The sequence below is a fragment of the Aphis gossypii genome, chromosome 2 (assembly GCF_020184175.1).
Source record: "Aphis gossypii isolate Hap1 chromosome 2, ASM2018417v2, whole genome shotgun sequence".
NCBI classification, from domain to species: domain Eukaryota; kingdom Metazoa; phylum Arthropoda; class Insecta; order Hemiptera; family Aphididae; genus Aphis; species Aphis gossypii.
Genome location: NC_065531.1, coordinates 46,715,212 through 46,733,384, shown reverse-complemented (window position 1 = coordinate 46,733,384; position 18,173 = coordinate 46,715,212). Strand labels below are relative to the sequence as shown.

General features: G+C 23.8%; 1 protein-coding gene across 2 annotated transcripts in view; it reads left to right on the top strand.

The window, feature by feature from the left end:
• Window positions 1-18,173, top strand: part of LOC114124262 (protein dimmed-like) — a 48,523-nt gene that overhangs the window by 23,319 nt on the left and 7,031 nt on the right. For both annotated transcript variants that reach the window (XM_027987453.2, XM_027987452.2), the window contains 2 exons: window positions 17,485-17,618; window positions 17,707-17,880. In XM_027987453.2, coding sequence (XP_027843254.1) covers window positions 17,487-17,618; window positions 17,707-17,880 — 306 coding nt within the window. In that variant the 5' untranslated portion in view covers window positions 17,485-17,486. The remainder of the gene's footprint in view (window positions 1-17,484; window positions 17,619-17,706; window positions 17,881-18,173) is intronic.

Below are 18,173 nucleotides of genomic sequence, written 5' to 3'. Positions count from 1 at the left end.
TAAGTAGTTGATAAATATTTTTTTTCTAATAATAATAATATCTTATTTATTTTTAAAATACTTGCATATTTTATGTTAAACTTACGTTACATTTTTTGATCTGAAAAAATAGATTATGTATAAAAAATTTTTTTTAATAAGAGTAAATATTATACATACATATTATGTTGTATATGGATAATCAATATATTGAGTAAGAAAATAAATAATTTAATTAAGATGATTAAAATCATAATTTATTTTAAATAGTGTATCGTGTAGTTGTCGTTTATTAGTTGAGTAGGTAACTAATGTGTTATATAATAATATTAGTAACTACTAAAATATGCGCTTTAATTCATAATTATATTACGTAAATCTGTTTTTGAATGATGAGTATATTATACTTTAAACAATTTTAGTGATAAATATTTTATAAGCATTAATGGACATGGAATAATTAAACCAGTATACGAAGAATTAATTAAAGTGTTTTATATACACCACAATGACACATTTATTTTAAAAGGCAGTTAAAAACAATCCCTTTGAACAAAAAAAATATATATATATAACTTTATGATTTACCTAGTTGTGTAAAATAAATTCTACATATTTAATACGATTTCAATTTGAATACAGACACTAAATACATATTATTTATTTGTTTTATATACATTATTGTGTTATGTAGATTTCTTATAAATGAGTATAATCCGGCAACCGGAGAACACGTTATATTTTTTAATATTACTTACCGCTAATCGGATATTAGATTTATGCTGGATTCTGGTATAGTTCCGGTATTATAAGTACTTACATGGAAAAACGATGCACAGGAGAAAAACATCTTAAACACCACACATAATATTCAACATATTTTTCACGAAAAAGAAATATCGTAATTCGTAGACAGAATAATACTATTAACGAGCACAAAATGGCGGCTCAGCAGATGCAGTGGGTAACCACTAACCAATAATACGGCAATACGGTATGTCTCAAAAGTCCCGTATTACCTTTAATATTTCTATGAAAAATGTATTTATTTAAATAAGGGTTTTTACAGAAATTAGGAAAAAAAATTAATTGAATGGCATATAAGTTTCATTTTTACATTCAAAAATTTTAAAAAAGATTTTTTATCCAATTTAGTTTCTTAATTTTTTATAAATGGTCATTTTTGTTATCATAATATCTAAAACAGTTTAAAAACAAGTTATTATAATTGAATTAATCTACCAAATTATGTAAATATTAGGTAGCGTATGACTTAGCAGCATACATAGTACTAAGTCATTTAATTTATTTTCTAAATTATAATTTTATCAAAAACATAATTTTATTAGGTAGGTAGCTATATCATAAGCGAAATAGATCAGATAAATCAAAAAGCGCAAAAAATATTGATAACAGTATACAACCATTCTTTAAAATTATGCAATTGTATCTTCAACATTATCAATAAGTACGTTATAACTTATAAGTAGAGGTTAGAGTCAGCAAATTGTCCGTTTATAGAACCTTACAATAAAATAAAGTACAGCATAATGGAAATACAAATGTGTTCAAACATTCATACAGGAGATGTAGAAATACATTTACAATTTTGTAATTACTTTATAAATGTAATTCCGGATCCAATTTTTGGAGATAAATAATTTTTTTCCGATGAATCTACTTCAAAAAAAAAAAAAACTTTGCATTTCAATCGAGGTTGATTTAAGCATGCAATTTATTTGTTTTGCTAATAATAAGCCAACATATAGCTATTATTCTAACGAAATGAAAAATTTAAATTTGCTTTAATTTGGTCAATTTTAATATATTTCTATGTTATGAACTATTCTATAAATAATCTTTTTTTTAACATTTTTGGATTTGAAAAAAAAAATTGAAAATTTTTTTATTTAATTGAAATGTTTTTACTAATGTTGTAAAAAAATGTATTTAAATAAACTCATTGGCCTCGGAAATACTAAGGTTGATATGAAACTTCTAGGACATACTGTATCTACCTATAATACAATTTGGGCCTATTACAACCAATAATAATAATATAAAGGTGTTTGACAGGCGGGTGACGAACCACATTATATACGATAAATACGTCGTATACTGGCAAAATGTTATTTTATCTCTACGAAGTGTTTGTTTTGTACTCTCTATAAAACCGTAATCAATATCCAACAAAAACAATAGGAATTCATGTTAGAGGGTTGAAGAAAAAAACAGACGATGGCAGTCAAAATGAATTGTATACACGAATAGGTATTTGTTATATTTTATACTTGAGAATTAAAAGCATAACAATATTTATGGGTTATAGAATATTATTAAAGACTTGAATACCGATTTAAATTTAAATTTTCAATAGTATAATATTGTTTCATTGAAATATTACGTCCGTGTTCTGATTCGCATATCAAACGATTGGTAATCAACGATACGCATGCAAATTTAAATTTACTGATAGGTTACTGATATTGAACAAAGCGATAAAGAGAAAATTCGTTTTAGAGCTTATCGTATTCACAGCATAACGCGAAATAGTAGAATTAAAACGCATATAACAAACCTTAACGTTATGATTATAGGTAGGTGGTACTATATAAATACCAATAAATTAAGCATACAGTTATCTTTTACTGGGATATTTTTGTTTAATTTAATTAAAAAACCCAATATAATATCCATTCTTTAGATGGATCCAAAAATGTTTTATGGAAGTGCACAAAATTGTCTTTGGTTTTGGTTTTTATCGAATTTTAGCGAAACTAAATGATATTTTTCTCGGGAAATAGTTATTGTCGACGACAATCGACACGGTATCAACCCTACAACTATAATACGTCTACACAAATTGTTATTTTGTTATTGTTATTGTTATTGATTTGTCAAATTTATTATACTTTTATGATTTTATTGCAGAAATATTGATTAAAACCATGTATTTCGAATTTTTTTTATCATTGATGACGTTTAATGATGGAACGTATAATCGAAAATAGTTATAATCTACTTTATACAGTAATCACTATACAATATAATAATATTCTTTTATTTTTACCATTTTATAATACTCTAGCTGTGATGATCTACAAAAATAATCGAAACACCCTATATATATTATATACATATTAATATATAAGTATATAAATATAGTGTTTGAAAAGGGGCAATCACCTCCTTCGGCCCTTGGATCCACCCCTGAATACAATTTTTATTTCATTTTAATAATTTAAAACATTTAGTAACTGAAAATTATGACATGAAGTCATCTAAATATTCAGTTTAGTGAAAAAAACATAAAAAAGTGAGAATCGCTTAAAATTCGAAAATTTCTCATGCCTATAATAGTTCAAAAAGAGTTAAAATATTTTGAAAATTATACAATGCATAGATAATCTAAATAATTTGTAAAGAATTCTAGTATCTGCGATTGAAATTAAATATTATTTGAGAAGAAATAGTTGTTATAATGGTGAATATCCGTTGTCGTAAAAAATGTAAACTCAAACAGTCGTAAAAAATAATTTAATTTTCCGGTGGTTTTTTTTTTTTTTTTTTTAATATAGGTTACAAAATTTATAAAGAATCGGATATAAATTTTTCAATTTTCAATTTTTTTTTTTATATACGTTTCTAACAACAAAAGTCGTTATTTTTAAGATTTTAGTATATAACAAAAACTACACTGTTTAGTTTTCGATTAAAGTACCTATACATATATATCTATATAAAATTGTTATCTACCATGAAAATGACGATTAAGTTATTTTTAAAAATACATAATTAAATAATCGCATAAACTATTGAATCTACATAAATAATAAATTATTATTATCAATCAGTTATGGTTTATGAGGTCATTTACAAAATAATATGTCTCTATAATAAAATTATAGTTGTATAGTTTAATTACCAATATGAAAATTTTATGTAAAACACAATCACATTACAGAATTTTTTATACTATTATTATTATTATTATTTTGTTAAACTTTTGTGTTTGTGATAAAACTAAAAGATTTATGACTTAACTCACGTGATACGCAAAAATTTAAATTATATTTTTCTGGGACTTATTTTTTTATGTTTAAACACTGAAATAAGACGTATACAGCTGGTATAAAAAAGTCTATGAAATATAAATATTTTTAACGTGTTGTAAACGTAAATAGCACCATAATAACAAATTTAAATTAAATAAGTAAAATTGTTAGTATTGGATTTCATAATCGAAGTTTTTTCGGTTCTAAAACAAATTATACTTGTACGTGTATAATGTGCGTTTTTAAATAAAATACATTTAAAGTTGTTCTAATTTGATTTAAAAACTACCTTTATTTTGGGATTTTGCATTAATATTTTTTTTTATTCATTATAATTTTTTTAATTTAAAATTTTGTTGTACTTACTAATTATTAAAATATTTCAACTTCAACAATTTCAATAGTTATTTTAAGTATCTATTAAATTAGTGGTACTATACTGGTAGGGATATTTATATTCTCATGAAATCTAATCAGTTATTTTCAAATTAATTTATATTTTTGTATTGATCACTAAAAAATATTTTATAAATATAATAGTTTGTATGTGATTATAATTACTCCTGCTCGAGTTTATAAGCTTTCAATAAACAAACAAAAACTTTCCAATTGATTGAGAGAGTTTTATTTTTTCCAATATTCCCTTGGAAATATTTCTTAATTTTTTTTTATACATGATACAGAAAATGGTTTTCTTATAATTAAGTAATAGAAAAAAATATATACTTATTTTATAAGTCATTTTTTATTGCTTTTTATAAATTATTGACTGACCTCGTGCACTTCGTTGCCAACTCTATATTAAAATATGATCCAAACTTTGTTTAATTTGATAATTATTAGTATTCGGTGTAATATATATGATCTTCAAAACTTAAACATTTTTATTGAACATCTTGAATCTCAAATAAATTTGTGCAAGCACACCACTTTAAAATGCGAATTTTGTAAAATGCTTTCTTATTGCATACTATAACTTGGTATTATTATTATTTAGCCATATCCCGCTCGGCGTTGCCCGTGAGACTCGCTTTATTATGATTATGCGAGCAGTTTATTATCAGGTAAGAAATCCACCTGTGGTGGATTGCGACCCCGCAAGGCATGTACGTAAGTTTATAATTTCATACGCAAAGTTATATTTAGTTTGTTGTTTTTACTTGATCCAACCTACGATGGATTAGATACAACGTTCCATCTGGTAGTTTTTGATATAGCCGGTCTAACTTGACTTTACCGTGGAATTACAATCCATTTATACAAAATACGGCATTTTACTTTTAGGGGTGAATAACACGCCTCAACGTCTGTGTTATTTTTTCCGTGCTGTGCTATATGATATTGAAAAATAAACATTTATAAAGACACCATTTTTATGTATAATATACAGACAATTACTCAATTAACTTACAGAATTGAAATTAATCCTAAGCCCTGGTTCATGGTGTATGCTGTGGCATCTCCGATGAATTGTTGAATCATATCGTGCGCACGTGTGTTATTCATATAAATCTCATCCAGAAATTCAAATTTTTCGCTTTGAAAAAAAAATTGGGTTTTTCCAAAATTGTCTTTCGTAAAAATCTTCTTTGGAAATTATGAAGAACTAAAAAATGTTTTAACCAAATCAGTCAGCCGTTCTCAATATCACACCACTTTTTTATATGTATAGATTTTTAGATTTTAAGGAGAAAATTCACTTTTTTAAAAATTTTTTTTAGATATTATCTTTGGAAAAGGATTTTAAATTTTAATGAAATATAGAATTTACTTTTATGATCTAATTTTAATTTTTTTTTTCAATTATTATAGTTTGAAGAATTATTCTTAATATTTTTTAATAATTAATTATTTACATTTTATAAAACGAATAACGATTAATTTAAAATAAATTCTAACGAAATATTACAATAATTAATAATAAACAAAATATATCATTTACTCGTAATGTTGTTTTTCAAACTATGTTGTTATATGATAATATTGAAATTTGTAAGTTGTAAATTATAATACACTACATTTCACTATATGAAAAAAATACAAATGACGGAAGGATAAAAAACTCGAAAATACACGTGGGATTACAGGAATATATGGTTGAATGAATTAATTTAAAAACATCAAACACGAAGTTTTATATACTTATATCGTATCAAACAACTGAGCTACTCATTCATTTATATTTTATTTGTGTACAATTTATTTTTCAATAAAAATATTCATGGAATATTTGAATAATAAATATTATAAATTCATGAAAAATGTTTAGCTGTTTTAACTGTGTTAAACGTAATATTTTAAACAAGCGAGTACCTTCCAGAAAATGTAATTTGTATTAAAATTTAAAATTTTAAAATTCTCATAACTTACTTTAAGATTAAAATATTAAAAAAAAATCAATCAAGTCCTAGAAGATATTCTTATCTTTAGTTTGATAATATAGGTAATTTCACATCTAATATTAAAAATAATAAAAAAAAAAACGGATTTTCCTTAATGAAAAATTATTTATGTTAAGTGTTAGTTAGACAGAGACAACACATTCGAGTCAAAAACATACTTATAGGTAGATACTGAACTTATGCACTTATTCTTATAATACCACGACAAATAACATCAATACAATAATTTTTGTAATAGATAGTACACATTATTGTACGCATTGGAGGAATTATACAATTTAATATAAAAATATGTATGGTATAAGTGTATAAGTTATAATTTTATTTTATTAAATACAGATGATTTTTGTCATCAAATGGTTTTCCTTGGGGAAATATATTCTATAATATCTAATCATTTTCAAAAATACCAATAGCAAAAATAGTGAGAGAGAGTGATGGGGAATTACTGAAATGTTATATTTACTAAAAGCATAAAGACTCTATTCACAATTAAATATCAACAATAGGGATTTGTTCTATAGTTTCTAAATATATATATATATTATATTTTAGTTCTATATAATTCTCAATACATAAATGAAAAAATACCTGTATTTTATACAATAGAATTCATTACAACTTAATATGTTTTGGTTCAGAGTAAAAGTATAGATTACACTATTCCGTACATGAGCACATTTTTACTATATTAAATACATGATGTAGTATATGACTATTGTAAAATATAATATATATTATATTATATACACGTGGATATGGACAAATTATTTTACTTAGTTAGGATTGGGAACAACTTTAATAATAGTATAAATAGTATAATATATTAAACTTAATATTTATATTATTTAAGTACAATGCGAATGTTTCGAAGTACATAGTTTCCAACGTAATGCCATAATAAATAATAATGTACCTACCGACTAATTTCAAAATTTTATCTATGTATTGCAGTTTTTTTTCGATATACGTTTGAACAACTGTTAAATTATGTTTAAAATTTAAATCGACGTACACTCTAAACAACATTTTACAAAATACATCATATGTTTCATATTTAGACAGTAGGCCGTTTCTATGTACATACATTTAATAACAAATACACATCAATGCACCATTGCACTTACATAGTATACATGTTTATTTGCTGTGAAGATAATATCTATTAGATATTTATACTAAACAAAAATACTGGGTTCGTCAGTAATAACACACTATCAATAGGTACCTATAATTATTGTATTATATATCTTATACTAAAAATAAATTGTTAACATCTTGTATTAAAACGATTACAATTATCTTATCCTTGTCAATAATTAATAGTTATATACTTAACTATAAATAAACTATTTCGTCTTTTTTATGAAAATTTAAATTACTATTATACACTGTATACAAATAACAAATTTGCATAAATAAGTATTCAATATATTAATATCATAAATACATAATTGAAGAACGGTAACGTATATTATTTTACACATTAATTAATGAATAATATTATTATATTAGTTTAATTATATTTCGATGAATTAAAACTTGAGCCCAACGATTCAATAAGTAAATAATATCATATACGTGTTAAGTAAATATTTGTTTTGAATGGAATAGCCTCCTCAGTCCTCAGTTGGCACAGTACTGTCAAAACAGACTATTATATGAGTGACATTTAATGCGACATTTAAAAAAATATTCAATTAAAATTGTATATAGGTAATATAAATCTTATAAATAATATTTTTTTAATTTTACTAGTTATCATTATATATCAATAATCTTTTTTTTTTATCATTTATAATTTCAAAAATATTGGTTGTGAAAATGACATATTTTAAGAGTATATTATTTAGTCAGGCTTTTACAAAATATATAAATTTTAGATATCTATATAAATACCTGCATTGGACATTTGGCATTATAAAATGATGGCTATTGTTTTATAAACATAATAACAAATATTTAGAAAAACGTGTGTTTATGTAAGACAGTCGATAAGCTTTTCGTTATTTTTAAAACCTCAAGCGACACGGGTAATTATTTCTGTAATGTTAACAACGTGGTAAAATACTAAAATAATAATAAATTTATGTCTAGAAAACTAAATAATAATTATATATACTATGTTACCATATTAGTATAAATATTTTGTGTGTTCTCAAAATATGATTAATATACTATAAACATTAAACATGAATAAAGCATAATATAATACAAATTAATTCATTAAGATTTTTAATGGTACAACGAGTTTGAAATCCATGATTTATGATAACATATAATGCGTGGTGTAATTAATTTATTAAATTGTATTATATTTCTAAAATACAAAATTTTGCATAAAACCCTTCTGATTCTGATCTATATAATTCATTTATTCAAAACTGTATTAAAAATATTGTTAAATATAGAATATAAAAAATATTTAATCCATAGTAAATTATTTTTTATCAATACATAGAAAATGGAAAAACCGACTTAGTTTTTGTTTGTAAATATTTAGGGAAAAATAGATGTGCCCATTTTTTTTATCAACTAAGCATTTTTTTTTTTTTTTTAGAATTTCTGAGTAAAAATAAATAAAACACATAAATCGTATTGAGATATTGCTTATAAAAGAAAAACTTATACCATAAAATATAATATTAGGTCTAGGTATATTAATACAGACAATAAAAATAAGATTCGCGCATGAAAGGAAGATTTAGAAATAAAGTATATACCTAAATGATTTATTTATAAAGCAAATATATTGGATAAAAGAGAAACATGTGACAGTTTGACAAATAGTTTCAGTCATGGCCCAGCTGTTAAGTAGGTTGAAAGTTCCAATCAGATTTAGGCTTAATAGTGAATGTCGTACTGATAGAAAATTTGTTTTCCTATATATACGGTGGGTAACGTGTAACACCGAAGGTATTCCTTACTAGGGTCAGTTTTTTAGTTGTTTATTCTACCTCTTCCTAGTGCATGGCACATAGATGTATATAAATATATAAATATATATATATATATATTTATATGGGGTTGTGTACCAGAAAGTTCTGTTGTCATAGCAACCGACGTCTTCCGATCGTCGTCCTTCGATTGAATTTTCGTATTGCATGTTTCAATCAATTTCCCCCGAAACCCCCATGAGGTCTAGAGGACAATAAATTAAAAAAACTCCCAACAGTAAAATATATGATACACATTTGATTAATTTATATGGTTCGATATTAGTCACAATGCTGTATGGAAAAAAAATTAAATAAATTACCAATGGACCAACCGCTGAGTAATGAAAGCTGTTAGTTGTATAAAGAATTAATTAATTGAAATGAAACAATATCGAAAATTATTTTTCCTTTTTTTTATTATTATTTATAATTATGAGAGGATGGCAGAACGCCTCACATCAATTTATTATAAGTTCGTATATCTGACTTACACGCTGAACATATTATAGCGAATATATTTTTCATTGGACCAAATGGCCCGACATTAATGATCTACTTCGAATCAATATTATAAAATAAATATAATATATAAACCAGTTATCGAAATGAAATATGAGAATATTGAATATTATATTACTGTGAAGTATAGTATTCGGCTTTTTTCCATATCTGACTATGTGGAAATATATATATATGTATAATGTATTTATTAATATATATATTTAATATTTTAAATTCTGTGCAAAATGATGAATGTATTGATTTCATAACGAAGTATATGAAGTGTATTTTTCAACACTTTTTATTGAAAAAAATTTTCAAAATCAAATATATACTATTATTTCTAGACCTGATAAAATTAAAAAATATTTTAGGTTTTATTGAGCTTTTTATATTTTATATACACAGTTGAAAAACTTTACTCTTGTTAGTATCTATTAAAGTTTGTATAGTAAGATTTTTATTTGACATTAAGACAATTTTAAAATATAATTATAGTTTTTTGATTAGCAGTTCTTACAAAAAAAAATATTGAGAAAACATATAAAATATTTTATAAGAGTTTGAATTTCAAATGTTCACGATAATTGTCAAAATAGGAAATAATTTTAGGCTGACAGATCGAATCCGTTCAGAATTATTTTCAACATAGGTGTATAAAGATTTGTTGTTGAGAATTGTAAAGTTGGGAAATAATAAAACAAAATAAATACTATTTTATTTACTTAATCCAAAATAATTGTTTTACTATTTTAACTTAATGAATTAATTATAGGTATACCTTACGAACTATATAAATAAAAATTATTGATTTGTAATATATTTATCATTTTGTATAAAGAACATTTTAATACATATAGATGGTGTAGTTTTCCGTATTCTTATAGAGGTAAAAATATTATTTTTAACCATCAGTTAAAAAATTTAATTTTATAAAATTAATGTAACATTACTTTGTGTAATTTAAAGCGCGAAATCTTATATTTATATAAAATTAAGTATAATAATAATATAATCTACAGCATTTTATCAAACATTATAAAATATATACTGAACTCTGCAGACTATGATTAACGATGTAATTTTAAAAAAATATGCTGTATCCGCAATGTTGTGATATTAAATGAGATATACTTTTATGTGTATCAAAATTGTATCCTCGTAAGTTTTTCTGAAAATTGGTGAGCATCAATTTTAAGGTAATCACTTTCTATAAAAATAAATAAATTCTAAAAAGTACAAAATTACATTAATTTATCGTTGTTAAGAACTTTAGGTAAAATATTTACTTTTTGTAAAATTATGGCTCAGATATTTGTATTATAATAGTATTATTTACCATAGGTATTACACAAAATATAATTAAAACGTGTGTATAATATTATAAAAGTAAATACAATTTAATTTTGTCTAATTAATAAGCAATAACATACGAGTGGATTTAAGAAAATACATTTTACATTTATTATATCCGTATACTAACTATACATACTATAATGCACTTTAATTTTTTTATCGACAATTATTGTTTTTTCGGAATTTTTTCAACATTTTTCAGATTGTCATATTTCTAATAAACACCAAACTATAGAAAATGTTATACTAATAATTACATTAAATACTATCTTGAAACAATTTATCTGTACCAAAAACTTGATTTGATAAACATAACTATATTATAATGACATAATACACAATATAATACAATCATTTTTCAATAGTGATTTTTTTTTTTTAAATTGTATTTAATTATATAAATTATTACCAATTATTGATATGATAAACTAATTTTAATCATATCGGATTTTTAAAATGCACAAACACTTTAATAATTATTAAATAACTCGGAATATTGATACTTTTTAACAATTTATGTCAATATCACATATTATATATACCGTACTGCATTTAGATCGCTGTAAATTATACCTAGGTATTCATTATCATTAATAGTTTATAGACCATACTGTTCAATATTATCTGTTGTTGTATAATGTATACTGAAGAGAATTAAGTGACTTTAGTGCAGCACAATAACTGGGGATTGCAACACTCATTGCACAAGTACATACTCTTTATGCACATTGGAGCAACTATAGGGTCAATTTTTTATTTTTTATTTATTTTTTTTTTTTTTTGGGAGGGGGGAGGTAGAATTTTACAAGTTACACAGACCTATCATTGATAATAAGTAATAACTAAAATAATAATAATATTTAGAGGGGCTAGAGTAATATTTGGAGGGGCTAAGCCTCCCCTCCTAAGCTCCCACCCAATTGCGCTTATGTTTATGCATAATATATACATTATGTATTATAGTATTATACTATGTATATTGTATGTATATTGTATATGTATTATACTCTGTAATATTTTTAAAGTTACTTATGTTTCATATAACATATAAATAATACATATACGAAAGAATAATGATATAATACATACATATATTAAAATTTCGAGAGACAGTCGAACATATAATTATGTATTGTACATAGTTCAATAAATTAATGACAATATATAAATTATAAATATAAAACTATAATATTATACGGGTAACATTAAAAATAATGTGTCATAGATACTGAAACCTGAAAAACACTAACTTCTAATAAACATAATATTATTATTAGAAAAGTAAACTTTTCACTATTAAATCGACATATGACATTTTTATTTAAAAAATATAGCAGTTGGTCGAGTGTTGACTCTTGACTAAATACTATTTAATCACGGGGGAATAGATCTATTTATTCGATTATTAAATAAAGCGAAATGTGTATGCCGCGTTGTCGTTATCAAGGTAGAATAATATAAATCACGAATATTTTTTTCTAACATTTAAATAACTGCAATAATTTTATATTACAGTGGAACCTCAATAACTTGAATTTTCAATAACTTGAATTCTCCGATAAGTCGACATCATATTTAAGCTGATCTTCGCTTATAACTTAAATTATTCGACTTACGAAAGTTACCAAAATAATTTATATGTTTATATGTACCTATGTACGAACAGTTATCTATAACGAGACGTTGTACGTAGATATGTACGAATAATAAAGTGTATGTTCATAAAAATAACGATAATCGTAATCGTAAACCGTATTTATTTATTTTACTATAGAATACTTTTTTGAAAATTTTAATACATAGGTACACAGTATAAACAAATAAATAAAATCATAAAATAAAGTGTAGGTACAATAAAATATTTTTTATAACTCGAAATTTTTTTTTTTTGCCCCCGACGTTCCTTTATATATTGTGTATAAATGAAATTTGAGTAGTAACAGAAATTATAAAGTATAATTTAGCATTAGATTCAAGTAGAATTTAGTATGATAACGATTTACCTATAAATTATTATATTTGATCATTACTGGAAATTAAAATCAAAATAAATAATGAATTTGAAAGGTTTTTGTGTTAAATATATATATATATAAAAAAACATAATTTGAGATGGAATAATTTTTTCAACTTAATTAAGTTAACATAAATATAAATTTTCTACCGTTAAGAGCTATGACGTCATGAGGAACAATTGCCTTTATTATTCATTGTTGTTACAACCAATACTTCTGGAATTCAAAGACTATTAAAACATATTTTTAAACAAAAACTAAATACCTACTGGGAAAGTTGCTCTGCTTCATAATAAGTGTTAATTATCCATTATTATTGATTAGGTCACTGATGTGTTAAACTCGAATTCATTGATAAATCATTTTATACAAAAAACGATTGTGTTTACTCATTACATATTTTATTTTTCTATTAATAAGTTGATTAAAATAAATCATTTATAAAAAAAGGCAAAAACAAATTACCCTTATTATATTTTAGTTATTACAATGTTATTTTATGTAATAATTATTAACTTATAAATCAATACCGTAATTGATAAAATCTCAGTACTAATTCTGTAAACAAACTAAATAAATTTTGTAAAATCGAAGCACGTAGAAGTCAAATTGGCTTTCAAATGTATAATTTGTTATAATTTTGTAAATAAAAAGTGAAATATACTATTAAATAATAAGTATCGAAAATAGTAAGTATGCAATTATTAGTTATTGTTATAAATTTTAACATACCTATACTATTCGAATTATCCGGTTTCGCTCGTAAACAGTTTTGCCAAGTATGAAAGAGGCTCAGGATTAAATTTTATTAAATATAATAACTGATAAATAGTTCAAGATAAGAAAATTTCAATTTTCTTTTTCTATGAAGAATCATGTATGTTTTGCAAATTTAACAGAAAATTTGATGCATGTGTTATTTTGGTTTTGTTTTTCATAAGTCAAATTGTTGATTTAAGGATTTCGAATGCAGATTTGATTTATTAACAAACAACTATAACAGCAGCATTTCGATAATACTATATTATAAAGTGTTCATAATTATAGTAGTTTATTGATAGTTTGTAATAATCAACAAAAACAAAAAAAAAAGTTTGTTTAGCACCACATACCACACATTATATATATATCATTATAGTTATGATTAGTTACTCTATAAACTTTTCTGATATCTTTAAAAACAGTTTATAAAATATTTTTCAAAATAACTTTAATATTTTTTAAGTTTATCAATCTCAACTTAACGCATATCAACTTTTATAAATTATATATAGGAGATCTAAAAAGCTCTAATCACATTTGAAAAACGTTTTTTATCAAAAATCAGTAGTATATTATGGGAAAATATTTGTGATTTATCGTTTTAAATTTTCAATAATTATTAAAAAAACCTTTAACCAAAGACTACTTTAAAATAAAATAATGAATTTTCTTGCTCCCTTGTACCCTACTGAATTCGAAATAAAACTATTGAATCCTGCCACAGAATTTTACAATCTCATAATATGTCTTTTATAACAACAAATAACTATTCACGTCTTCTCGATACTTATTATTTATGAACACTAATAATACTATCCAATTTCATTTTAACTTCACACAACAGCTGTACTCCTTTTATTACAGTTACATTGTTACGATAAATATATACTTTACAATTTATTATGATATAATATTATAATATATTAATATATACATAATATAATAATATGTATTTAAAAGTTTTGAATATTGTCAACGTATATATAATATGTATCTATTACACAATTAATTAATAAAGTATAATATTAAACTCGTTTGCACGTACAACTAATGAAAAACATAATAATTTTATTATTATACCTTGATATGCAGCTACCAAAATATTACACGTACTTCTTTTAAAGTCATTAAAAATAAAAACATCCGAATATAATACCATAAAAGATGAAAAAGTTTTACATCATTCGTGATTGTATAATATCATTTTACATTAGATGTCAAAGGGATTTTTTCGTAAAAACAAACACAAATAACCAAATGGCTATACAGTGAGTGAAAGAATTAAACTAATTACGTAGTATTGTATAAACTGATTATAATGTAAAAATAAACTCATAAGAAAAACATACTATCTACTGAATACCTACTGAATGTTTTTCATTATAATTTGTAACTATTTTAAAACGTAAAAACGAAATAACGACGTCAATTAAAACCATTAGTGTACGTCCGTAAGATACTGTATAGGTTTACATGGAGCATAATTCTGAACAATAACAATAATAAAACATTTTACTCTAGTCACGTTCGTTATGGTGACGCTGACATACAGGCACAACAATCATAATTATTAATTAAGATTCGGTTAGTAAAATTATTTATTTAACAATATTTTAAAAATGATAATGTAACTTTTATCTATTTTTCTATGACTCATCATAATATTTGCTTTACCTAAATTTATTCTAATCTAATAACTAATGGTTTGCGGAAGCTGTAAATATCAATAAGTTTAATGCGCAAAATATGTCATAAATTTTCATAAGATTATCTCAACAATGAAGTACAAATTTAATTTCTATATAATAATATTAATGAATGGGATTATTTTAACGATAGGTTTGTTTTTGAATTTAAATTTTCATTAAAATATTATAAATTCAAAACACATAATATCACCTATTTATTTTTAAGTATAAAGAGAAAAAAAAATCATTATTTATTTTTGGGAAATATTATGAATGCAAATAAAATTGGTTTATTCAAAAATATTCAAACAAGTATTTAAGTATGAAAAAAAATTGTCACATTTTTACAACGTAATCAATAAAAATACACATTAATAAAAATAAATAGAAAATTGTAAATGCTAATAATTAATATTAATACCAAGTTTCCAATAGTTAGGTAATTAAATTATTATTAAAAGCCATAAAATATTCTAAGGTCTAAGTGAAATTATAATAACTCGACATTGAATCTTATTCAAGTACCTATAATATATAACCAATAAGACTATGTCTTATATAACGAATTTACTATACATTTTTTATATATTAAATATTTATTTGTATAACCTTGATTATAAATTATATTTAACATTTTCAAATTTTAAATTTTCAAAATTATTTTGTAGTGAAAAATTATACAATTTTAAATGTTATTACCAAAGACTTTACAATTTAAAAAAGATTTCTCGTTGGTAGAATTTAAAAAACAGCATAGAGATATTGCTTTTTATGAGTATTTAAAAAAAATAATAAATATTTTTAGGGACATTTTAAATTATAATGATATAAAAACGAAAAGTAACTAGGTATTTTTCCTTTAACGATTTTAGTGATCATTTTGCAGTTCAAAATATATTAACCGTATGGACTTGAAACATTTCACCATACAACGGAAATTATTATTTTATACACGCAATTACATTTTCAAAAGATATTTTAAACTAAATTTAAATTATTTATACTACATAACCACTACCTAATCTATTTATACCGTTCTACTGCAAGTCGCTGATGATTTATAAATTATAATTATTAATAATATAATATATTATGTTATGTTTTTGGGAAAAATGTATTTAATATAGGTACTGTATTCTTCGAATAACAAATTAATTACTAAATTGTGTCATAAGGCAACTCACAAAGTGAGTAGTCTATTGAGTAGATGCTATTCTCGCATTTGCGATTTCCGTCTTACAAGTGCGTAACATAGCAAATCTACGCTCAACAGTTTAAGTTTAGCTTCGTTATCTTTAATATTAGAGTAAATCGATCTATTATGAAACTTAATGGTACTAACTTTATCTTTGTTCGTACTTTGGCTTTTTACAATAATTCAATTTTTCGTCAACTTCTGTGTAAATAAAATAGTGCGCAGTTTAAAAATGCTTATAAATTGCCTATAAATAAAATAACTGTAAAAAACCAACATACGAACACGGACAAAGTTTTTACCATTAAATTTAATAATAAGTCAATTCAGCCTATAATATTAAAGCTAACGAAGCTATGCGTAGATTTTCCATGTTACCAGAGTAACTTTGTCGATTTTATTGTTGCTTTGTTGTGACATAACTTGTTTATTTGCTTTTCCATGTATGTTTTCAAAATTACATCGATATTCGTCTTTTGATATTATCTTATTCGATAGTCAAATAGTAATCACGTTATAATGCATTCTAAATACTTATTAACATGTTTGAAAAATAGTAACAAAATGTGTCAATAAAATGTTTTCTTGACAGAGATGCGTTCAGATTCACGAAACAACGTAGAGGAACCAAACTTTGGGAGCAGCATAATGACGGCAGGAGTGACGTGTCGCAAGTCGTCAAGAACGTCCTGTCAACGGGAACTCGAACTTACCGACTCGTCGTCGGTGAGTTAATTTTTTTTTTACATCGCACATCGAATGTATTTCTGTGTTTACGCTATAAAGAATATTTAGTGGAATTGATCTATGGCAGATCAGCGATGATACGTGCACCGGGTCGGACGGACAAGGTCGGAACGGCAGCGGGACAATTAGGTCCGGCAACCGGAGGAAGCGCAAGTCCAGTGGCAAAGACAAGAACGTCCGAAGACTAGAAAGCAACGAGAGGGAAAGACTGCGAATGCACAGCATTAACGATGCCTTTCAAGTACGCTTATATATTATAATAAATAAATATAAGTAGTATGTTAACTTTTAACTATTATATCTTTGTTATATATACGAGTATATTAAAACAATACAAACAATTATCAAGAAATAATATTACTTAACTAATTAATTAACTATACTATTTTTTAAAACTACAGCGTTATTTTTTAAGTTTAAGAAATATTTAATCAAGATAGTTTAGGAACAAGTAACAACTAACAATAAATATATTTTTCCTGGTTATTATGCAAAGTTAACAATAATAACCATTGTTTCTGGTAGATTCATAAA